Here is a 26218-nt window from a genome sequence, read left to right as displayed (position 1 = left end):
CATTCCTCAATTCATGGACACTTAGGTTGTTTCCAAGACCTGGCTGTTGCAAATTGTGCTGCTATAAACGTGGGTGCACATATATCACTGTGGTATGATGCTTTCAGTTCTTTTGGGAATATACCTACAAGTGGAATAGCTGGGTCAAATGGGGATCCCAATCCCAACTTTCTGAGAAGTCTCCAGACTGACCTCCACAAAGTTTGCACCAATCTAAATTCCCACCAGCAGTGCAGGAGAGTTCATTTTTCACCACAGCCTCTCCAGCACTTGTTGTTGGTAGTTTTCTTCATCTTGGTCTTCTTTCAGGAATGAGATGAAATCTCAGTGTGGTCTTAATTTGCATTTCTGCCATGACTAATAATGATGAACATTTTTTCATGTATTTATTTGCCATTTGTATTTCTTCATCTGAGAATTGTGTATTCATCTCAGATGCCCATTTTGGATTGAGTCTTTGAATTTTGGGGGTCTGAATTTTTTAAATTCTTTATATGTTTTAGACAGAAATCCTTGGTCTGAGGGGCTGTTCATGAAGTTTTTTCCCAGTTTGTGGGTTTTCTTTTCACTATGCTCGAGATTTCTTTTTACATGTAGAAACATTTTAATAAGAGGTGATCCCATTTATTAACTCTGAGAAGTATTTCCCTTGCGGTTTGAATTCTGTTCATGAATTCTCTATCTACTCCTATGTCTTCAATATTTTACCCAATTTGTCTTCCAATAGATTTAGTGTTTCTGTTTTAATATTTAGGTCTTTGATCCATTTAGATTTTATTGTAGTGCACGGTGATAGGCACGGTTCTAGTTTTAGTTTTTGGGATATTGAACCAGTTTTTCCAACACCATTTATTAAACAGACTCTCATTTGTCCACTGAACATGTTTGGCCCTTTTCTCTAAGATAAGGTAGTTGAGTGTGTTTGTAGTTGTGATTGTATCTTGTAATCTATTCCACTGATGTTCGGATCTATTTTGGTTCCAGTACCATGCTGATTTTACTACAGTTGCTTTGTAGTATAACTTCAAGTCAGGGATTGTGATGCCTTCTGCCTTGCATTTGCTACTTAGAAATGTCCTTGCTATTTTAGGTCTCTTCTCACTCCAGTTGAATTTTAGGAGTGATTTCTCGAGATCTATGAGGTATTTTTATGGTATTTTTATTGGGATTGCATTGAATCTGTATAAGTTTTGGGAGAATGGCCATTTTCACAAAATTTATTCTTCCTATCTATGAGCAAAGGATGTCTTTCCATTTTCTGAGATCCTCTTCAGTTTCTTTTTTCAGTGTATTATAATTTTCCCTATATAGGAAAATTTTACTTCTTTTATGAGAGTAGTTCCTAAATATTTCAATTTATTGGTTGCTAGTGTGAAAAATGTGGCTTCTCTTATTTCTCTGTCAGTGATTTTGTTGTTAGAGTATAGGAATTCTACTGATTTTGAGTATTGATTTTGTTTTTTTTTTTTTTTTTTTTTTTTTTTTTTTGTCTTTTTCATTTTTTTTACCGGTACCGGGGATCGAACTCACGACCGCCTGCTTTCAAGGCAGGTGCTTATGCCGCTGAGCTAAATCCCCAGTCCCGAGTATTGATTTTGTATCCAGCTACATTGTTGAATTTATTTATTATATCTAGGAGTTTTTCAATGGAGTTTTAGGGGTCTTCTATGTAGAGTATCATGTCATCTGCAAACAATCATAATTTAACTTCTTTATTTCCTATCTTTACCCCATTTATTTCTCTCTTGTCTAATTGCTCTGGCTAATACTTTCAGTCCTTAGTTAAATAGGAGTGGTGATAAGTGACATCCTTGTGTTGTGCCTGATTTTAAAGTAAGGGCCTTCAGTTTCTGGCCATTTATTATGATACTGGCTGTTGGTTTGTCATAGATGGACTTTATTACATTGAGGTAAAGACTATCTATTGCAATTTTCTGTAGGGTTCTTATCATAAATAAATGTTGGACCTTATCCAAAGCTTTTCCTGCATCTATAGAAATGATGGTGTGATTCTTATTTTTGGCTTTATTGATATGATGGATTACGTTTATTGATTAACATATGTTGAACCATCCCTGTATGCCTGGGATGAATCTCACTTGTTCATGGTGTATAATCTTGATGATTTGCTGCATCCCATTCGCCAATATTTTACTGAGGGTTTTTGCATCTGTGTTCGTTAGGGATATTGGTCTATAGTTCTCTTTTTTAGTTGGGTCTTTCTCCAGTTTTGGTACTAGTGTAATATTTGCTTCCAGGAATCACTTAGGAAGGATTGCTTCCCTTTCAAATTCACTGAAGAGTTTGACGAGTGTTGGCATTAAGTCTTCATTGTATTTCTTTAGAATTCTGCAGTGAATCCATCTGGGTCTGGGATCTTCTTTGTAGATAAGGGCTTAATCACATTTTTTATTTCATTAATAGAAATTAGGTTATTCAGCAGTTTTAAATCTTCTTGACCTAGCTTTGGTACTTCATATGTATCTAGGAATCTGTCTATTTCTTCTGTACTATCAAATCTTTGAGAGTAGAGGTTTTTGAAATAGGTTTTGATGATCTTCTGTATTTCTATAGCGTCTGTAGTGATTTCACGTTTTTCATTTTTTATTGCATGAATTTGAACTTTTTCTTCTCTTTTTTTAATAACTTTTTGGGGATTATTAACTTTATTTATTCTTTCAAAGAACCAACCCTTTGATTCATTGATTCTTTGGATTATTTACTTAGTCTCTATTGTATTGATTTCTTCTTTGATTTTTATAATTTCCTCTCTTTTTTTGGCTTTGGGCTTGGCTTACTCTTGTTTTTCTGTATGTTTGAGGTGTAACATCAGGTTACTTATTTGTATTCGTTCTGTTTTCCTGATGTGGGATCTCAGTGCAATAAATTTTCCTCATTGCTTCCCACAGATTCTGGTAAGTTGTATTTGTATTTTCATTTGCTTGTAAGTATTGTTTAATTTCTTCTTTAATTTCCCCTGTGACACACTGATTACTCAACAGTGTGTTATTCAGTTTCCATGCATTTGTGGGATTTTTGTAGTATCTTGTATCATTAATTTCAAATTTCAAGGTGCTATGATCCAATAACATGCTAATATATGGTGAGAATGACCCATTTACTGCTGAGAAGAATATGTATTCTGGTGTTGTTCGATGGAACACTCTGTATATGTCTATCAAGTCCATTTGTTCACATGTGTGATTCAGTTCTGTTATTTCTTTGCTTATTTTCTGTCTGGTTGATCTGCCCTTTGGTGTCAATGGTGTCTTAAGGTCTCATGTTATATTTGTGTTACTAATAATTTGGTTTTTCTTTTCTATCAATACTTGTTTTATATAACTTGGTGCTCTGGAATTTGGTGCATGTATATTTAAGATAGTTATCTCTGCCTCTTTTTTTTTTTAATTTAAGAGGAAAAAGAGAAAAACACAACTTGAAGTTTTCCCCTAAGCAGTATGTAGTGACCTTCTTTATCCCTTCTGATCATTATTGTTTTGAAGTTCACATTGTCTGCAAACAGAATAGATAATCCTACCTTTTTGGGGGTTTCTGTTGCATGAAGTATTGTTTTCCAGCCTTTGAATTTCAGTCTGTGAGTATCCTTTTGCATTAGATGGGTTTCTTGTAGACCGCACATGGTTGAATTTTGTTTCTTGGTCAATTCTGTCAGTCTGTTTCTTTTAATTGGCGCATTGAGACCATTTATATTAATGGCTATAACTGTTATATATTGGCTTATTGTTGACATGTTATCTTTCTGCTGTTACATCTTTGTCTTTCTGTTTTGTTTAATTGTCTGCTTTGCTTAGTGGGTTTTCCTAAGTGTATCTAAACTGTCTTTCAATATTCTTTGCAATGTTGGCTCAGTGATCATGAAGTTCTTTAGCTGTTCTTTGTCATGGAAGTATCTTATTTCTACATTGATATTGAAGGACAGTCTTTCAGGGTACATCAGTCTAGGTTGGAAATCATTTTTCCTTTAGGGTTTGAAATACTTCACTCCATGCTCTCCTTGACTTTATTGTTTGTGCTGAGAAGTCTGATGTGATTCTGGTAGATTTTCCTTTATAAGTGATCTGTCTTTTCTCTCTGACAGCTTTTAATATTCTGTTCCTTTGTTGGATTTCTTGGATGGTGATTATTATATGTCTGGGTGTAGTTTTATTTTTGTTATGACTATTTGGAGTTCTATATGTTTCACTGATCCTGATGTCAATTTCCAAATTCATGTTTAGGAAATTTTCAGCTATTACTTCTCTAAATATCCTCTTGACATCCTTTATGTTGTCCCCCCCCTTTTTTTTTCATTTATCCTTATCAATCTTATGTTGTTTTTCTTTGTGCATCTTACAGTTGTGAATTGTTATTTTCTGATGCCTTGTTACTTTTAAAAGACCTTTCCTTTCCTTTTCACAATCTGCAATCTTGTATTCAAGTTCTGAAATTCTATCTGCACTTTCATTGAGGTGATTTTTACAGCTTTCAATGGAATTTTTGATTTCCTGTATAACTCTTTGCATCTTCTTTATGTATCCTGTTTGTTTCTTATATTGTTCATCCAGGGATTCTATCTTTTTGGTTCCTCCAATTTTGTAACTGTCTTCTTTAGATATGTTCAATATCTCCTTCATTTCTTTATCATTTCTTCTTTTACCTGGGATATTATTACTAGTTTGAATTCCTTTAAAGCTTCCTAGATTTGCTTCTTTATTTCAGTGCCATTATTTCAGATATTTCAGGTGTATGGCATATATTTTCTTCTATGTACATAGCTCCTAAGGTTTCTTGGGATGAGCTTGAGGTTTGAGTTTGTAATTTGGTATTTCATTTTGTATTTTCCTATATTTCTGTGTTTCAATTGTTTCAAATGTTATTCTAAGGCTTCCTCAGAGTCTGCTGGAAATTGTCTTCTATACACTCAGTTCCTGGGACTCTGACCACCCAGTACCCCGGATTGACAGAGGGCCACTGGGGATTGGGCAGGAAGGCTCAAGATCTGCAAAGCTGGTCAAGTGCAACAGGAAGCCATGAAGTTCCTGTCTGGGCTGATCGAGGATCCCAAACTAGCTGGGCTCGGGGAAAGGTGCGGGGGACACTCCCCGAGGCCACCCAGCCTCTGGAACTGTTGGTGTTCACTTGTTTGCTTTGAACTCCAGAGTCCGCCAAGCAGAGCCAGGAATGGGGAGGCAGCTGCAGCTGAATACATGTTTCTTAAGTACATATTTTGTAGGTTTTTTGTTTGTTTCACTCCTGAGGATCAAACTCACTATCTTGCGCTTGTCAGGCAGACATTTGTGCCACTGAGATAAATTCCAACCCCCCTCTGTGTTCTTTTGATGATTCTTAGATTTATTCATTAAAGAGAATTTCAAAGCAGATGATAAGAAAATGTTTGAGAAAATGAGAAAAATACAGATTGAGTTTGCTTTTTGAAAGCCTTTTATATTATATTATACTTCCCAATAGATTTAAAATTTTAGCATTTATATTTCAAAATTTTAAATTATGTTCATTGTACTGGCATATAAATATAAAAATATATATAATAATGGAGTATCATGTGATTTTTTTAAATAAATTCATGCATTGTATTACGTTTAAATCAGGCTAAACACATCTTACATCTGAGATTTATTTCCAGTGAAAACAGTCAAGTACTCTTTCTAGTTTTTGAGATATACAGTAATTAGCTGTAATCTGTAGCCCCTGATACACACCATTCTATTCTGAACTTGTATGAAAAGTTGAGGTAAGAAAATCAAAGTAACAGTACTTAACTTCCAACCATTGTTAAGTCTATGATCACCTGTATTCAATGTGTGGCTTACTTAACTGATGTAAGCCTATAATTTTGATATGTTTTGTTATATGCCAAAATAAATTTTTCATTTATGTTTCTAAGTAGTGTTCCATGTATGAATACTATAATTTGTTTAACAATTCATTAGGTGATGGGCATTTCCCTGAATTGTTTCTAAATTGTTACTTTACATAAAACTGCATTAGACATTCTAGTATATTTTTTATTTCCACAATGTTTGTAAGGTTTTACACATCTAGAGAGATGCCACTGTCCTCCATTTGTGTGTGTGTGTGTGCATATGTGTGTATGTGTGTGCAGGCACATATGCAAATAATTTTCTTGTAGCTTGTGGGGTGCCATTTCTTTTCTGTTAAAATGATGCCATTTGGTAATCATACATTTTGTACTATATGTAATGTTATTTATCATTTTTGTTGATGTTCTATTTCAGTAATGTTTGTATTTCTATGAATCACAAGGTACCCTCTTTTACTTTCTTCTGTAATTGATCTCTAGTTAGTGTGTATCTTAGTCACATTCCCTCTCATTGGTGACATCCTCATATTAAAGGAAAACAGGTTTATTTTGGCTCATGGATGTAGTTCCTGATCAATTGACTCCAAGAGAAAAACAAAATCGTAGAAGGGTCTGCTGCAGGGAAAACCCATGCATATCATGATGACCAGGAAATAGAAAGAGAAGGGAAGAAACAAGCAAAGAGATATACCATTCTAGATAACACTCCCAATGGGCCACGTATTCTGGATTGGTGCACCTCGGTCCAAAGCAAGTGGGTTCCCAATGGTTCATTTACATTCCTAAGACCACACCTTTGAGTACTTGAGATCTTTGGAGGCTGTTCTCAATCTGAGCCATAATATTCTTCTCCTGGCTTGAAAAAGATTCATTTGTACATCTATATATCAAATACACTTAGCCCATCTCTAAGAATCACCAACATTAGCAGTTATAACTGTGCAGAGAAACCCAACTCCCAAATCTCCTCTAAGTCCAAAGAAAAACACAGCTGTGAGCTTCTGTGAAAACTAGATAAAAGAGAAACTCTGGTCACATAAATGACCCAGGGTAAGCCTCCAGTTCCAAAGTTGAGAAAGGGATAGAAAGGAATGGAACCAAACACGACTAAAACCCAGCAGGGCCAAGATTAAATCTTGTGGCTCCATGTTCAGCTGCAGTGGTAATGTGTGGTAAGAAGTGGACCCAAGTGATTTGGTTGTCCTCCTCCCTACTCTTGGCTTCAGTTCTTGTGTCTTACTTTCAGGTGCTGTGCTCACAGCCTGCAGCTTCTGTCACCAGACTTTCCACATTGCTGGCTTCTCCAGATTCTTGGAGTCTCCTGCGACTTGCAATTTCACCCTCAAAACTTCACAGGATCATCTCATTTCTTCTGCAATCTGACTGAAAGTCTCCCTGACACTATAACTCTTGGATTCTGTATGTCTGTAAATCCAATACCACATGGATGATTGAGATGTTGCCAGGCTCCTTTGCACAGTGGATGAAGAGGCCTCTGAGGATCTGGATGGTTGAGCATGAGAACCTAGATAGCCAATGCACTAGGCAGCTCCTCATCAGCATTATACATGGGTTCTCTTCTTAAAGCAAAGTATTTCACTTTTGCATCTCGTAGCCAGTGTAAGTGGGATACTAGTGAGTAACCCGCAAGCATGTGATGTAAATTACTTAGTTTTTTCAGCCCCAGTCTTTTCAGCAAAAAAACCTTTTCTCAGTTAGATGTTTTCAGGTCCCAGTTTTACAGATGCCAATTTTATAACTCCAATTTTATAACTTAAAAGTTTCTTTTCTAACTCCTGGCTAGGTTTTTCAAGTTATTCAGTTATCCTCTTTGATCCTAGGTTTTATGGTACATTTAGTTCATAAGTACCAGTAGTACCATGTCATAAACTTAGCATTGGGATGCCTTGAAATTCCCTCTGTGAAATTAATTAGTCCATCATCTTAACCTCAGTCTCTTGCACAGTCTCAGAAATTGAGCAAAATGTAGACAAATTTTCTTTTATATTGTAACACACTGAGCTTAAAGTCCACTTGCCAGTCAAGCCTTTGTTTCAACCTGAAACCTCCTGAGATTTGTCTTTACTGTCTGAATTTCTAAGCATTCTTTTTTGAACCCTGAGCAGAAATGCTCATTGAGCATGACTTATAGCATTCTAGGAGTTCTCTAGATAGCATCTCCATACTTTTCCAAACCCCTCTTACAAACCAGTTATAAAACCTTCTAAACCACATGGTGAGTACTGTCATAGCAACAAGCCCACTTCTGCTACTAAAATCTGTATAACTGTGGTTCACTAAAGGAAAAGAAACAATATACAATTCTGTATAATTATGCAAGGGATTGGTATGCAAGGGCTTACAAGATCAAAGCAGGAAAAATCCCAGTGGTTGTCTGCACATTCTTAGGAGAAAGAATCCAAAATTACCATCTTGACACTGCAGGACTGGAGGGTCCATTAGCAGTTTATGGTCAAAGATCTGGAAACTCACCATAGTCACTGGTGAGAGTTTTAGAAGGCTGAAATGTCTGGATTGAGAGACTGAGGCATCTATAGCCAGAAAGCTAAAGTGTTTCCAGAAAGACCAACATCCAGAAGCAATGGCAAGGGCCAGAGCTCTTCCAATAAAAACAAAAAAAACCAAGACTTCCTCTTTTTTTTTTCTTTTTATTTTACCCAGACTTAAACCTACTTATTGCTTCCACCGACTTCCAGGGTGAGTCTTTCCTCCTCAATTTGTAACCTACTTGTCAATCACCTAAATATTTACCCAGAGCTTTCCTAATCTGCTAGGCAGTTCTTACTCAAATCAAATAGATACGCAGCAATGAATAATTATAGTGTGTAAATTTTATGGGGTATGTAAACATGTTCAAGCTTTACATGTTGATATTCATTCATTAAATCAGCACCAATTTGTTGAAAAGATTTTCTTGTTCTCATTGAATCCATTGGTGCGTCTGTCAAAAATTACTCTTGTCAACACCTCTGTCTCCTGGTACACATTTCATTATGTTTCACTGACAGATTTTTTGCCTTATTAGAGTAAAATACTGTCATAAACATGGCAGTAAGTAATAAATTAAGATCATCTAAATTTCCCAAGTTTTCCTATTTTGAAATTGTCTTAACTATTCTAGTTCCTTTCTATCTTCCATAAAATTTAGGATCAGCTTCTTAAAAAGTCAGCAAGGGTTTGCGGAAATATTTCATTGAATTTTAAGTCAACAGATGTTACACATCTTAAAACAGTGAGACTTTACATCCATGAGCATGGCGTATTTTTTATTTATATGTTTCGTTTTTCTCAGTGATATGCTATAAATTTTAGTGAAAAAATTTCTTTTTACATTTTTAAAATTTGAATTCTCTTATTGTGTTGATGTTATTATGTTGAAATTTAGGTTTTTTCCATTGTTTGTAGAAAATATTTAGGAAATTAGTTTATTTTCAAATTGATTTTTAGACTCTGTGTTTCATGAACACATTCACTAGTTTAAATAACTTTTGGAGAGAGGTACTTCAGTTTGGGATAGACATTTATGACAGTTGGAAAAGCACAATTTTCCCCTTTGCTTTTTGATATATATTTCTGTGGTTTTTACTTTTTGTTTCATTAGCCATGAATCCAGGCATATTACTCAATGAGTTGTAACAATAATAATCCTTTTATTGTTCTTGATTTTCATGAAAATATATTCAGTATTTCCACATTAAGTACAATGCTAGTGCTTGGTATTTTATGTAATCCTTCTTTAAAAATGTATATGTTTGTCATATATTTTGATCATTTCATGAATGTCAGTTTTTTATATTGCTGGATTCAGTTTGCTGACAGTTCGTTCATTAAAGGTTTTCACATCTATATGTAATATTCTTTTTCATTGCAGCAACCTTGTCTAGTTCTGAATCTGGTAATACTTTCTCACAAATTGAAATGAGAGAAGTTCCTTGTGATTTCCTTAAATGGTTAGCTTAAGACTTGGTACCATTGTTTCTTTAAAATTGTGAGAAAGTGTGCAAACATAAATATGGGTAGAGTACTTATTTGAGAGGATTGTATTTATACAAACAAATTATAAGGTTAAAACTACAAAACTCACCTACCCACTACTGTATATATTTAATATACTGTTTCAACATGGAAAATTGCAGCTACATTGGCAACAGCCACCAGCCACTTGCAGCTTGAGAGCCTGGGTTGGGAGTTGGGAAAATCAAAGATGAGGCCAATTTTCTTAAACTCCCAGTTAGGCCCACATCAGCTTAATAGGCAATAATCTAAATTATCACTTATTTTGATTGTGAAACATAGGTCAGATCTCCTATAATCTGAGAAAATAGAACAAATCAGAAATACTTGCCAGCCTCCACTATGGTTCTACAGGGATCTGACATGATCTGATCCAAGTGATCATTAAGTCTATGTTTATGCATATGTGTGTCATGAAAAAAGGAGAGAAACTGGTCATTTTCAAGGAAAAATACCCCAGGAATTAATGAAAATGCAGCAAACATGAACTTAGCTTCTCCCATGCTGCTTGGATGACAGCCCCTGAGGGAAACATCTGCTCATAACCATCTCAGGTCCAGAGAGATTCAAATGAACATTTCCTTTAACAAGAGAAGTTTAGGATTTGTAGGATTAGTTTTCTTACTCTGCTTGGTTGGATCTAAACTGCCATTTTTCAGTACTCCTTACATTCTTGTACAGACTTGACTCCACTATTTATAGGATCTTGAAGGCACAGGATGTTAATATTCAATAATAAGTTCATCTGGTAATTGTGCATGCTCACATACATCTAATAATGAAACTAAAATTAAAATTTCATCTGAGACCAGCGCATTTTCCCTGGTGATAATATTATGGTAAGTCACTCAGATCTACCGTGCTTTGATGACATATTATAATTAAAATTTAAATTTGGAAAATCATCCAAAATGTTTATTATTTGTGTGAATAGAGCTACTGTTTTGTACAGGACAGACAAGATTGATGAGAGGACAATCTCTGCTCCACATCAGAGTGCAGTGCATGGAATCTGTTTCTTTCTCTTATTCTGCATCTGTCCTGATCTCTATCTCTTCACTCTCTTTCCTATTTTCAGTCTCCTCATCATAAGGCCCCTCATTTGTATTGAACTTTTAAATTCACAGAATGTTCTCAGATGCATTAAATAACTCTCACAATCATAATGTTTAGTCAGGTCATAAATTCCTCACACAAAAAAAGACACTGATATTAACTTATTTATCCAGTATCTCTTAGTAAGAAATGTTTAAACCTATAAATAAAAACCCAAGTACCTGTGTTATAGCCCAGCTGATAACCTACTATATTCAGGGTATAAAATGAAGTCCTTCCATACTTTATGCTTTTGCAAAAGTGAATTTAGAGGAGCCCCTAAACCTAGCCTTAAGAATAAAAGGAAAATACTACTGGCACTGCCTCTGACTTATTAATTCCAGGTAATTTTTCTGCATATTCCTCTCTCCTCTTTTATAATTCCAGTATGAAAAAAAATATTCTACAGCATTCATTAGGACAGATGGCCTCAACAAAAATCCTACTTGTGCAAACACCAACACTCCTCCAGGACTCCCTCCTCCAGGTGGCTTTTTATATTTGTAAATGACCAAGAATCTTTGTATCTAATATCTTGACAAGCATAAAAAGATCAGATCATGGTAACTGTATAATCCACCTGGAAAACATGTTTAATAGTTATAAGAAGTATAATAGTTATAAGAAGTATAGCAAGCTGGAACTGCAGTGCTTAGTTCAAAATTGATCTTAATTTATAGTGCTCATTACTTGAACACTTCTAAGAAATACAATTGTGAAAAAGGTTAAGGCAAAGCAAATAATTGAAAGAAAATATGAGGCAATCTATTGCATTTCTGATATGTTAATACTTGAGCATTATAAAATATTAAAAGTCAAGAAGTGTCCACAAATCACTTTGGTGGTAGAAGTTGAAGGAAGAGAAAAGAAAACAGAAACATTCAGAATCTCCACCAGGTCCCAGATATGGTGCTAGGTGCTTCTGATTAATCAAGGTGGGTTCTCAGTTGGACATTCACTACAGATTTACAGCAATGGGAAATGATTTAAGAAGACAAAGAAGTAAAAGGGAACAGAAAACTGAATGGATTCTAAAATTTCCTTTTGTCCAGCACAATATCCAGTAAAAAAAAATAGCAGTGCCAGGTGGCAATGCCAAAAATATTGATGACAACTTCTGGGATAACATGGCGGACAGATACCAACAGCTATGGAGGCTCTCTGAAAGACCCAGCTTAGAACCCAGGAATGGTGAGGAGTGAGGAATCCTAAGCAAGAGAGGAGATATACCCTGCTGACCCAAGAACGAACTGGGCTGAGAGAAACCAACTGGGAATGCAATCCTGGTGTTACAACAGGAACAGATAATGCCTCAGCGTGAAAGCTGGAGCCTGCGCCATTGAAAACTGCAATTTGGGTTTCCTGCCACCGCGGCTACATCTGAATCAGCTCAGTAGGGAGACAGATGTGCGAAAGCTCTGAGAACAGGAATCAGTGAACGGAGTTGAGAGCAGGACGGGTGGGGAGCCGTGCATCGACCTGCGGTGAGTCAGAGAAACTGGGACTCTTCCACGATCTAGGAGGCTCCAATAGAGGACATTCTGGGACCGGGCAGACTTGCCGGAACAGGGTGCTGTAGTGACTTCAGTCACATATTCCCCTCTCAAGCGGGACTGGTGAGCAGTGCCTAGCCTATGTGACGCTGCTGGCTGAGACCCAGTAGGCTAGCACAGCCCAGGTCCCAGCTTCTGAAGGAGACCTGGAGGGGCGGGCCCCGCATAGGCTGCCTAATCCAACTCCCTGGTGCGCTGCGGTGGGCAGGAACATCTAGCCAGTGCAATTCAATCAGACTGTGGCCAACAGGGAAGGAAGCTGGGCCGCCTACATATGCTTGCATATATAAGGAACAAAGAATATGGGAAGAGGGAGTAACAAGAAAGGCCCCTCAGCCCCCAATCCTGAGAAACAGGCAATAGTGGACACCGCACCAATAGACATAAAGCACTATCTCCAGAGCCTCATAAATGAGATTAGGAATGAAGTTATTAATGACCTGAAGCTAGAAATAAGCAGAATAGTTAGAGAAATGCTAAGTATCACCCAAGAAAAAACAGATGGTGGAATGGAAGAACAGCAAAAGAGGGGAAAATTGTTTGATGGATAAAATAGAGAAAGCATAGAATATGTGAAGCATGTTCAAAGAGATTACCAGGAAAATAAAAACTCTATCTAAAACTGGCATAACAGCTTGAAAGAAACTAAGGATAGATTATCTGAACTGGAGGCCAGATTTGTAATATGGGAGCATGAAATGAAAAACTTCTTAAAAATAACAAAGAAACAAACAGCAATAATACAAAGACTAGAAGATGAGAAGAGGATCTATAACTTAAGACTTAAGAACATAAAAGAAGAAGTAGGGACACAAACAAATGAACTACAAAAGCTACTCACAGAAATAATCCAGGAGAATTTTCCTAATATAGCAAAAGGTAAAGATACACAGATGTATGAAGCATTCAGGACCCCAGCTACCTACAACCCAAACAGAGCTACACCCAGGCATATAATAATCAAACTACCAGAAATCCAATATAAGAACAGAATATTAAAAGCCGTCAGAGACAAGAAACAGATCTCTTACAAGGGAACACCCATTAGAATTACAGCAGACTTCTTGGCACAAACCATCAAATCACGAAGAGCATGGGGGGAAATAATTCAAGCTTTGAAAGATAATAACGTCCAGCCAAGATTGAAATATCCTGCACAACTATCCCTGGAAATTGATTGAAAAACAAGGTGCTTCCAGGATAAAGAGGAACTAGGGGAATATGCAACCACCAATTCAACTCTACAGAGAATACTGCAGGATATTCTAAAAAAGAAAAATACAAAGAATCCAGAAATAGTGGCAGAGAGGCCACAACGAATGGAGCAGAAAACAAAGTGAAGAAGGCAAACTGACAACTAATGACAGAAAAAGAGCTCAACAGAAATGAGGCAGAGAAGACTGGATAATAGGAACAGCTATTTTGGAGAAAACAACATCATAATAGGTAATGCTGATTTAGTATCATCTTGTTTTGAAGTTTCATCAAGCTTTTGCTCTTCTGTCTCCATTGGTCTTAGCATGTTGTATCTTATTGGATTTTATTATATGTGATAGTATAAACAAAAACTTTTATAGACAAGGAGATTATACAGAAACCATTGTTCATTTTCTGTTACTTGATTCTAAATACCCTGTAATACTGTCATTCTCTTGAATGGTTTTACATTGTTTTGATATATTTGATGCTACAATATACCAAGTTATACTCAAAGATCTCAAGGAAAGAGACAATATGGTAAATACTTTTATGTCAGGATTATCTTGTGGTAAAACACTACTTTGCTTAAATGGTCATGATTTTTTCTGCATTGTTTTGTTGTTATGCCCTCTTTTATATCAATCTCCATTTTATTATTTACTTTTTTATTTTTATCCTTTTAATTAAGGGAGGAACAAATAAAAAAATAGCAGGATATATTATAATAACCCACTTTGATTTACTATTAACTTGATTTGAAGCCCTGTATTGCTCTCACCATCTTGTTTTGACTGATGTTCCTCTATTCTGTTTTGCTTGATAGTACCAGGTTTGAAAGTATAGGCAACAGCTGTGAAGATAGTGGGATTCATTATGACGCCCATTCTGGTTGACTATTATCTACTTTTGAAGAACTGTAATGTCTCCAATGTTTTGGTTTTGTTTGTTTTGTGCTTTACTGTTTTGTTCAATTTTATTATAACTGATGATATAGGCAATTCTATTAGAGATAGCAGGAGGTATTATGGTAACCATTGTTGATCACCTTGTATTATGTTTTTACATTATCTATTATGTCCACCCTTTTGCTTTGACTGACTCTGTTCTGTTATGTCACATTTGGTTTTACTCTCTTCCAAAAAAAGTAATAAGAACTGTGGGAGCAATAAAACCCAAAATGTATAATAGTCATTGTACAAAAGAGAGGAAAAGAAAGTGCTCTAAACAATATAACTGCATGTATATTTAAGTGTATAAGATAGACAATGATATTACTGAGTTTTTTTGGATCATTGAACAGAACTGTTTGGTCTCACTGTTTGAATGTCCACTATATAAGCTTTAATTTTGTAACTTGGACAAATATTTCTAAGATGACAATATGTAATCCATTAACTAGTGATTTCCTACTGTTTATTATTTTTCTGAAATTCTGTATAACATGTACCCTTTCTCTGTTTTTTTTTTCTTTTTCTCCTTAAATAAAATTTTAAAAAAATGTTGATGACCTTCTGTGTGCCTGTCACTGTTGTGAAGTCTTTTCACATGGCATACTTTGGAAATATCATCTGATTTCCCTTTTTTAAATACTATACGTGCTCTGATGACTCAAATAATCATATGTTAGCTATAACTTTTTATGAATCCCTGACTCTGCACCATATTTCCTACTCAACATATCTGCTGGCCATAAAGCAGAAATCGGACTTACTATATAGAAACAGAAAAAATACCTCCCAATCCTGGTCTTTTACTATCACCATTAATCTGTCTGATACCAACTTCCTTGGTCCAAAAATGTTCCTCTTCTCAGGTAAAACATTCAGCAGTTGCCATCCATACAAAGTTTCTCTGACTTCATTTTGCCACTTCTCTCATTACCAGTCCGGATTATGCATTTCTTTTAACTGAAGTATATTCTGTCTCTGGGACTCTCTAAATGTGTTTCTGCTTGACTTCTTAATGGATATTCTTGATATTATGAACAGATCTTAATGGATCCTTTTAAAATATGAGTCAGAGCACATAACGCTCGGCATACTTCAGACTGTCCAAGAGTGTCCCATCACACCTCGAATAAAAGTTCTCACCAATATTGTCTATCAGAATCTAAATCTACTACTATCATTTTCTTTCTTTCTGTTTCTAGATTTTCCTCAAACATGCCAACCTAACCTCTCTCTCTCTCTCTCTCTCTCTCTCTCTCTCTCTCTCTCTCTCTCTTCCTTTCAGGTTGATATTCCCTCTTTTGAAATGTTCTTTCATGTGGACACTCTTTGCTGCCTCTTTCAATACAGTCTGTACTCAGCTCCAGGGCCTTCCCTCAGCTCCCTCCCTAATCACAGAACTGTGCTCCTTACATTACTTCATTTCTTTCAAAATAGTTCTCACTGCTTCACTCCAAATTGTCTGTGTCTTTGTTTATTAAGATCCTCCATTAGAATGCAATGATTAAGAGTGGAGAAATTAGTTTCTCATAATGAACCTTCAGAACACAGATAATTCTCAGTAGAGTCCTGGAAAATAAAAGACAAAACCATACTGTAAAAGCTTCATATGATACAAGGTGTTTTCTTTTATTTGTGAACAAACTGCAGTTCATACAGGTGGGGGAACCTCTTCAACGTCTCGCAGCTGATATGTGGCCATACCTGAAAATCCATGTGGTTCCATTTCCCTTTCAACCACTGACATCTTTATCACTCCCAGATGACTAAAGTACAGATGTGATACAAGAAATTGTAAGATATGTGTTACTAAAGAGTTAAGAAAAACCTTTTATGAAGAGAAGTCAAAAAGAAAACAAATAAGATGAAATCAGAGGATTTGTAAGCTGAGCAAAACTTTGGAAACAGTCACGCTGCCTTGTGCACTCAGTAAGGATGCATCACATTCTTGTAGGCACAGGCTTGTTTGCTTAGTGGAAGCACTGTCCACACACCCACTTCATTTTAATATGATAACTCCCTTATACTTAGTTACTAAGGCACGTTTTCCCGGGCACTTTGTGTGTGCAGTGAGCACAGGTTTAGCTTCCAGTTCTTTTTTCTCCCTTAAGGCTGTTGAAAGGACAGGAATCCTGCTTGAATGTGAGGTCAAAATGCTTTCAGTGCTTATCCAAGTGTCAAACAGATTACCCTAGTGTTCTCTAGCAAAAGGAAGAAAACATTAGAGAAGATTATTTAGAAGTAAAATTATAAGTGACATAATAACTGAAGATGTGCAGAAGTTACTGAAGTTTCCAGGATTAGGGAAAAACTGTGATTTACAGGAAACATTGGGCTTTAATTAAAATGGGTAAGTCCTGAGTCTAACACTTACTAGATGATTCTGCAAAGTTTTTATAAACTCATTTGGTTTTTTTTTAAGGGTACAAATAATACAGTATTTCTAGAAAAAAAAATATATATACAGTACGAAATCACCAGTTAACAGGCTACACATTATCTTCCCAGAAACAGTTGTCCATATCATTAAAGTATATAAAGTGAACATTCATACAGTGGAATTGGAGACAGTTCCATTAAATGATCCAACAAAAGTTCAGTTATATGGTTTTCTGTCCTACACTCTCGAACATACCTGCGGTTATATCCCTTAGTCCACCTTACGTTCCTCTCTTTTTTACAATAACAATTAGACTTTTAGGGTTTTATTACTCTCGCGGTCCTTATTACTTTTTTGAAGAGAATGAAAACAAATGTGACTAAGCAAAACAGAGTCAGTTAGGACAGAAGGGTGGGCATAGCATGTGATGCAAAAATAGAATAGCAGGTGATCAAAAATGGTTACCATTCTGCCTCTTGCTATTTTCAAATTGAGTTGTCTATATCATGAGGTATAATAGAATTGATCAAAACAATATGGAACAAAACCAATAAAATCTACACTGAGGACCTTACAAGACTTCAAAAAAAAAAAAAAAAAGGATGATAGTCAATCCATATTGGGCATCATAGTATATCTTATTGCCTTCAAAGTGATTGCCTATACCCTCAAACTTGATACTATCAACCAAAATAGAATATATAATAATCAGACAGAACAAGATGGGGAGAGCAATACTGGGGTTCAAGTCAGGTTAATAGGACAACAAAAAAGTTACTATAATATGTCCTGTTATTCTTTAATTTAGTTTTCCCTTAATTAAAAGTATGAGAGAAATAGATTAATTTAAAAATAGGGGGAACATTGAGATAAAAGAGGATATTGTAATAGAACAATGCAGGGCAGAACAGAGCAATTCAAGCATCATTGTGTTTCACCACCAGATAATCTAACATAATAGTAGTCACCATAGTGCCTCTTTCCTAATTATTTGAGTGTAACTTCAAGTGCTATAATATCAAGTGTATATAGACAGTGTGAAGACTTTTAAGAGAATGCAAGAATTACAGGGCATTTAGAACCTGCTAATAGAAAACAAACAATGGTTTCTATAATATCTCTTTGCCTATAAAGAGTTTTTTTTATACTATAGCATATAGTGAAATATAGTAAGAAACAACATGTTAAAAACAGTGCAAACAGATGCACTACACCTTGATGGGACTTTAAAACAAGAAGATAGTAAATCAGCACTAGCTTTTATGTTGTGTTGCTTGCATCAAAATAGCTATTCGTGCTATCATAGATACTAAAATCGAACAACCCAGTTTAAAACCATTGTGGTTAATGAGTGAAAACATTATATGGCTTCAAACCAATATGACTGGGAATCGTGATTACCACATACTTCTATGTAATCTTATTATTTCTTACACTAGGGAAACTATTTGGTATTTATACATGTGAGTTTGATTTATTTCACTTATGAGTATAGTGTCGAGCTGTCTCTATTTATTTATCAATGTCTCAATGTGGTCATTCTTTATAGCGGAGTAGTACTCCATTGTATAAAAAATACCACAACTTTTTTATCCATTCTACAGTCGATGGACACTTAGGTTGTTTCCAAGATCTGGCTATTACAAATTGTGCTGCTATAAACATGGGTGCACATATATCACTGTGGTATGATGCTTTCAGTTCTTCTGGGAATATGTCTAGAAGTGGTATAGCTGGGTCATAATGGGCTTCCAGTCCTAGTTTTCTGAGAAATCTCCAGACTGACCTCCACAATGGTTGCACTAGGCTACACTCCCACCAACAGTGCAGGAGAGTTCCTTTTTCCCCACAGTCTCTCCAGCATTTGTTGTTGTTGGTTTTCTTGATCTTGGCCATTCTTTCAGGAGTGAGGTGAAATCTCAGTGTGGTTTTGATTTGCATTTCTCTAATGACCAACGATGATGAACATTTTTTCATATATTTATTTGCCATTTGTATTTCTTCATCTGAAAATTGTTTATTCATCTCAGATGCCCATTTTTGGATTGGGTCTTTGAATTTTGGGGGTCTGATTTTTTTTTTAATTCTTTGTATGTTCTAGACAGAAGTCCTTTGTCTGAGGGGCAGTTCATTAAGATTTTTTCCCAGTTTGTGGGTTTTCTTCTCACCACACTGGAGACTTCTTTTGATGTGCAGAAACTTTTTAATAAGAGGTGATCCCAGTTATTGATTCTGGGAAGTATTTCCCGTGCGGTTTGAGTCCTGTTCATGAATTCTTTACCTACTCTTATATCTTCAAGGTTTTTACCCAATTTGTCTTCCAATAGATTTAGTGTTTCTGTTTTAATATTAAGATCTTTGATCCATTTAGATTTTATTTTAGTACATGGTGATAGGCATGGGTCTAGTTTTAGTTTTCAACATATGGAGAGTTGAAAACTAAATGGTTTAATAAATGGTGGTTCCAGCACCATTTATTAAAGAGACTGTCGTTCTCCCAGTGAACATGTTTGGCTCCTTTATCGAAGACAAGTTGGTTGAGTGTGTTTGCAGTTGTGGTTGTATCTTCTAATCTATTCCACTGATCTTCAGCTCTGTTTTGGTTCCAGTACCATGTTGATTTTACTACGGTTGCTTTGTAGTATAATTTCAAGTCAGGGATTGCGGTACACCCTGCCTTGCCTTTGCTGCTTAGAACTGTCCTTGCTATTCTAGGTCTCTTCTCACTCCAGATGAATTTTAGGAGTAATTTCTTGAGTTCTATGAGGTATGTTGATGGTATTTTTATCAGATTGCATTGAATCTGTATAGCAGTTTTGGGAGAATGGCCAGTTTCACAATATTTATTCTTCCTATCCGTGAGCACGAGATGTTTTTCCATTTTCTGAGATAATCTTCAATTTCATTTTTCAGTGTAACATAATTTTCCCTGTACAGGTCTTTCACTTCTTTTGTGAGAGTAATTCCTAGATATTTCATTTTTGGGGTTGCTAGTGTGAAGGGTGTGGTTTCTCTTATTTTTCTTTCTGTGACTTTTTTGTTAGTGTATAGGAATGCTATTGATTTTTGAGTATTGATTGTGTATCTAGCTACATTACTAAATTTATTTATTATATCTAGCAGTCTTTCAATGGAGTTTTGGGGATCTTCTATATAGAGTATCATGTCATCTGAAAATAATGATAGCTTAACTACTTTTTTTCCTATCTTTATGCCTTTTATTTCTCTCTCTTGTCTAATTGCTCTGGCTAGTATTTCCAGTACTATATTAAATAGGAGCAGAGATAAGAGACATCCTTGTCTTGTGCCTGACTTTAAAGTAAAGGCCTTCAAGTTTTGGCCATTTAGAATGATATTGGCTATTGGTTTCTCATAGATGGCCTTTATTATATTGAGATAAAGACAATCTATTCCAACTTTCTGCAGAGTTCTTATCATGAATTAATGTTGGACCTTATCAAAAGCTTTTTATGCATCTATAGAAATGATCATATGGTTCTTACTTTTGGCTCTATTGATATGGTGTATTAAATTTTTTGATTTATGTATATTGAACCATCCCTGCATGCCTGGGATGAATCCCACTTGGTCATGGTGTATGATCTTCTTGATGATTTGCTGCATCCTACTTGCTAATATGTAATTGAGGATTTTTGCATCTGTGTTCATTAGGGAGATTGGTCTACTGTTCTCTTTTTTAGTTGGGTCTTTCTCAGGTTTTGGTACTAGAGTAATATATACTTCCAGGAATGACTTAGGAAGGATTGTTTCCCTTTCAATTTCATTGTAGAGAATGAAGAATGTCGGCATTAGGTCTTCATTGTATTTCTTATAGAATTCTGCAGTGAATCCATTTGGGCCTGGGCTCTTCTTTGTAGGTAAGAATTTAATTACTTTTTTTATTTCATTAAAGAAATTGGGTTATTCAGTAGTTTTACATCTTCATGACCTAGCTTTGGTACTTCATATGCTTCTAGGAATCTGTCCATTTCCTCTGTGTTATCAAACCATTGAGAGTAGAGGTTTTTGAAATAGGTGTTGATTATTTTCTGTATTTCTATAGGGTCTGTAGTGATTTCTCCTCTTTCATTCATTATTGCATGAATTTGAGCTTTTTCATCCCTTTTTTAAAATAAGGTTGACTAGGGGCTTATCAATTTTATTAATTCTTTCAAAGAACCAACTCTTTGATTCATTGATTTTTTGGATTTTTTTTTTAGTCTCTATTGCATTTATTTTTGCTTTGATTTTTATAATTTCTTCTCTTCTTTTGATTTTGGGCTTGACTAGCTCTTCTTTTTCTAGATGTTTGACGTGTAACATCAGGTTATTTATTTGTGTTCATTCTGTTTTCCTGATGTGTGAACACAGTGCTATAAATTTTCCTCTGAGGACAGCTTTCATTGCATCCCACAAATTCCGGTAAGTTGTATTTGTGTTTCCATTTTTCTGTAGGTAGTGTTTAATTTCTTCTTTGATTTCCTCTATGATCCACTGATTACTCAAGAGTGTGTTATTCAGTTTCCATGTCTCTGTGGGAATTTTGTAGTATCTTTCATCATTAATTTCTAATTTTATAGCGCTATGGTCCAATAGCATGCAAGGGATGATTTCAACCATTTTGCATTTATTTAGATATGTTTTGTGAATTAATATATGAGAAGGACTCATGTACTGCTGAGAAGAATGTGTATTCTTTTGTTTCTGGGTGAAATACTCTGTATATGTCTATTAAGTCCATTTGTTCACAAGTGAAATTCATTTCTTTTATTTATTTGCTGATTTTCTGTCTGGTTGATCTGTCCATTGGTGTCAATGGTGTGTTAAGATCTCCTGTTAGAATTGTGTTACTGCTGATTTGATTTTTCATTTCTGTTAGTACTTGTTTTATATAACTGGGTGCTCTGGAATTTGGTGCATATATAGTTAAGATAGTTATCGCTTCCTCTTGAAGTTTTCCCCTAACCAGTATGTAGTGACCTTCTTTATCCCTTCTGATCATTATTGGCTTGAAGTTCACACTGTCTGCAAACAGAATATCCACCCCCACTTTTTTGGGGGTTCCTGTTGCATGAAGTATTGTTTTCCATCATTTGACTTTCAGTCTGTGGGTATCCTTTTGGGTAGATGGGTTTCTTGTAGACAGCATATGGTTGGATTTTGTTTCTTGATCCATTCTGCCAGTCTGTTTCTTTTAATTGGTGCATTGAGACCATTTACATTAATGCTTAAAACTGTTATATATTGGTTTATTGTTGATACGTTATCTTTCTGCTGTTGCATCTTTGTCTTTCGGTTCTGTTTAATTGTCTCCTTTGTTTAGTGGTTTTTTTCCTAGATGCATCTAGGCTGTCTTTCAGTATTCTTTGCAGGGTTGGCTTGGTGATCATGTAGTTTTTCAGCTGTTCTTTGTCATGGAAGTATCTTATTTCTCCATTTTGAAGGACAGTTTTGCAGGATACATCAGCCTAGGTTGGAAATCATTTTCCTTTAGGATCTGAAAAACTTCACTCCATGCTCTTCTTGACTTTATTGTTTGTGCTGAGAAGTCTGCTGTGATTTTGATAGGTTTTCCTTTATAGGTGATCTGTCTTTTCTCTCTTACAGCTTTTAATATTCTATTCTTTTGTTCAATTTCTGGGATGGCCATTACTATGTGTCTGGGTGTAGTTTTATTTTGGTTATGGCTATTTGGAGTTCTATTCCTTTCACTGATCTTAATATCAGTTTCCAGTCTCATGTTTGGGAAATTTTCAGCGATTACTTCTCTAAATATACCCTTGACATCCTTTATGTTGTTCCCTTCTTTTTCATTTATCCCTATTAACCTTATGTTGTTCCTTTTTGTGTCATCTTGCAGGTGTTGAATTGTTATTTCCTGATTTCTTGTTATTTTTAAAAGATCTTTCATTTCTTGTTTGCAGGCTGCAATCTTGTCTTCAAGGTCTGAAATTCCATCTTCACATTCATTGAGGCGGTTTTTACAACTTTCGATGGAGTTTTTGATTTCTTGTATATCTCTTTGCGTCTGTTTTATATATTCTGTTTGTTTCTTATATTGTTCATCCTGGGATTATATCTTTTAGTTTATCTCCTCAAGTTTTTAAACTGTGTGTTCTTTAGATATGTTCAGCATCTCCTTCTTTTCTTTTATCATTTCTTCTTTTACCTGAGAGATTATTACTAGTTTGATTTCCTTTAAGGCTTCCCAGAGTTGCTTCTTTATTTTAGTTACTATTATTTCAGGTATTTCAGGTATGTGTCATATATTTTCTTCTATGCACATGGCTCCTAGGCTTTCTTGGGCTGGGCTGGATGTTTGAGACTGCATTTTGGTCTTTTGTTTTGTCATTTTCCTATTTTATTGAGCCTCAAGTTTTGTTCCAAGTGAGGGAGGGAGGTCAGCCAAGCTGGGACAGAGGTCTCTGCTCCCTCCCTACTCACTGATTTTGACAGGAAGCTGAATTCTGGGCACCAGGCAAAAAAAAAAAAAGTTTGCCAGCCTTGGGCGCTGTTCCCTGCCTCTGCTTGTCTTACCTGACCAACAGGGAGCTGGAGGAGCCCGTCCTGCAGGCAGATAGGAGAGTTCCATGCCTTCCCTGGACTTAGGTGACCCACAGGCAGCAGGATCCTGGGCCCCAAGCAGAGAAAACAGTTTGCCAGCCTAGGGGGAGGTTCCCTGCCTCCTCTGGTCTTACCGGACCAACAGGGAGAAGGAGGAGCCCCTAAACTCATTTTTAAAATAGTGAAAAAAATGTTATCTTAAAGCTCTGTGACTTGTAAATATGTAATCTCCTTCTCAGTCCATTCATATAATGGAGAACATTACATGAACTTTCAAGTTACTTTGAAGGTTATTAGCATCATTAATACAATGCTTTTTCTGCTGCACTGGTTCCTTTCCTTTTCAACCCCAGTTTCCCTCAGCATATGACAGGAGTTGTTTTCCAGCATCCTAGTGTCACTTTACTCCTTCTATTTTCAGCCTAGCTCCATTCCCCTTGTTTCCACATGATAACATAATAGAAGAAGACAAAGAGGAAAGGAATTCTCAGGACCAGGAATTGGGGGGGTGGGGCAGGCAGTAGAAATCTCAGGTGTGTTCAAAGCCCTTTGGGATTACAGTCCAGAACTCAATAAACTATATAAATACAATGAAGTCAGAATGGAAATCCAAGTGCCATCAGTAATGAAGTGGTCAAGCTTCAAGACATCAGAGAAAAAAACTACAAGTCACTGCAGATAGAAAGCCAACTAAAGAACAAGAGCTGTGGATAGAAATTGTTTGAAGAGACTGAATAGCATAAAGATCATTTTTCTTTTCTAGGAAAAGCTAAATTTGGATTCGTGGAGGTAAAATGAATTTCACTTCTAAATATGAGTAAAAACAGGCATCAAAGGAAGTATCACCATTGTGATAAGAATTTAAATTAAAAATTGGTGGGAAACTTGTGTCTACTTGTTTAATCAGGATCAGTCCTTGGCTTCACCCTCCCATGTATTATTTTCTCAGTCACTTGTCCTTCATAGATCTCTGCTACTCCTCTATCATAATCCCATAGATGTCAGAGAGCTTTGTGTTAGAGAGGAACTTCACATCCTTTCTGGAATGCATGGCTCAACTCTTCTTGTTCTGCTTCTTTGGTATTGATGATTCCTACATGCTGGCAGCCATGGCATATGATCGCTACTTTGCCATCTGCAATCCTTTGCTCTATCATGTCACCATGTCTCACAGAGTCTGTTTGCTGCTGGTCACCAATGTGTATGCAGCGGGGGTTCTGGGGGAATTAGCTCACACTAGCTATGTTTCCACTTGCTCCTTCTGTGGAACTAAAGTAATCCATCATTACTTCTGTGACATCTTTCCTCTTCTGAATATCACTTGTACAAGAGACTACACCAAGGAGCTGTTGGTGACAATGTTGCTTGGATTTAATGTGTTCACCTGTGCTTCAGCCATCTTTGTCTCTTATGCCTTCATCATTTCCAGGATTCTGCATGTACTTTCAGCTGGAGGCAGGTCCAAAGCCTTCAGTACCTGCAGCTCCCATCTTGCAGCTGTTGGGATTTTCTATGGCTCCACCACTTTCATGTATTTGAAACCAGCTAGCAATGATATGACCCAGGAGAAGAGGGCTTCTGTGTTTTACACCACTGTGGTTCCCGTGCTTAACTTCCTGATCTACAGCCTGAGAAACAAGGAAGTCAAAGAAGCCCTAAAATCAGTTCTGAATTGTAGGATGCTCTCCAGGTCTGCATAGAAAATGACACATTAAAAAAAATGAAAACAATTTTAAACATACATTTTGTCTTTTATTTTTGTTTGTTTGTCATAGTAACTAGTATCGCATTTCAGGGCCATTTTAAACTAAAACAGCTGAGTGATTTATTTTCTCCTTTTAGTCGCCTTACTATCAACACCCAGCTCACATTTTCAGTCTCCCGAGCCTATTTTCCTACCGCTTTAGGCCCCTGTTATGTCATTGTATTCTAAAACTAATCTTGATGAAGAAAGAAAGCAAACCCAACTTGGAGTAATCTGTAAAAGATCAGCACATTTTTGTTTTAAATATAAAGGCAGAAAATGATAGAAAAATAATTCTACATTAATGTACACTAAAGGAAAGTTACATTTGTTCTGCAAGTTAGATGTTGGATTTTAAAAAAGAAGATCTTATAATAAATATTATTTGATCAACTAAAAATGTTTAAATGTGGATTATCTCTTCAAATACAGTCAATTATACAATCATGATGATATTAAATTTCCAGAGTATGATAGTTGTATTGTGTTAACGTAGGCAAATGTTTCCATTCGTAGAAGATGCGTGCTGGAATATTTAAGAATGCAGTGTCCTTCTGTGTAGTCTTTTCTCAAATGGCACAGCACATGTTTGCATAAGTGTGTGTGAGTGCACATGTATATAGGATGACCCAGGAAAAGAGAACACTGAAATCAATGTGACTAGATGTTAACGAAGAAACAGCACACTGTTATACTCTTGGAACTGCTTTTTTTGTTTTGTTTTATTTTTTGTCTTTCTGGAAAGGGTCTCATTATGCAGTTCAGGCTGGCCTTGAGCTCACTGTGTAGCCAAAGGTGATTTCAAACTTGCAATGATTCTCCTGCATCAGCCTCCCGAGTGTTGGGATTACAGGTGTG

At 36.0% G+C, this 26218-nt stretch overlaps 1 protein-coding gene across 1 annotated transcript; it reads left to right on the top strand.

Annotated features, from left to right (window-relative positions):
• The first annotated feature begins 5030 nt into the window (after positions 1 to 5030).
• Positions 5031 to 25316, top strand: LOC100735942 (olfactory receptor 8D1-like). Its single transcript, XM_013155422.1, is given in 4 exon segments — positions 5031 to 5086; positions 7089 to 7261; positions 23139 to 23151; positions 24524 to 25316. Coding segments are annotated over 4 exon segments (1035 nt in total).
• Positions 25317 to 26218: the final 902 nt, after the last annotated feature.

The sequence above is a fragment of the Cavia porcellus genome, unplaced genomic scaffold, assembly GCF_034190915.1.
Source record: "Cavia porcellus strain 051 isolate PalLab524CR breed Dunkin Hartley unplaced genomic scaffold, mCavPor4.1 scaffold_9, whole genome shotgun sequence".
Classification (NCBI taxonomy): domain Eukaryota; kingdom Metazoa; phylum Chordata; class Mammalia; order Rodentia; family Caviidae; genus Cavia; species Cavia porcellus.
Note: the sequence above shows the minus strand (reverse complement) of the source record. Positions and strands in the feature narration are given on the sequence as shown.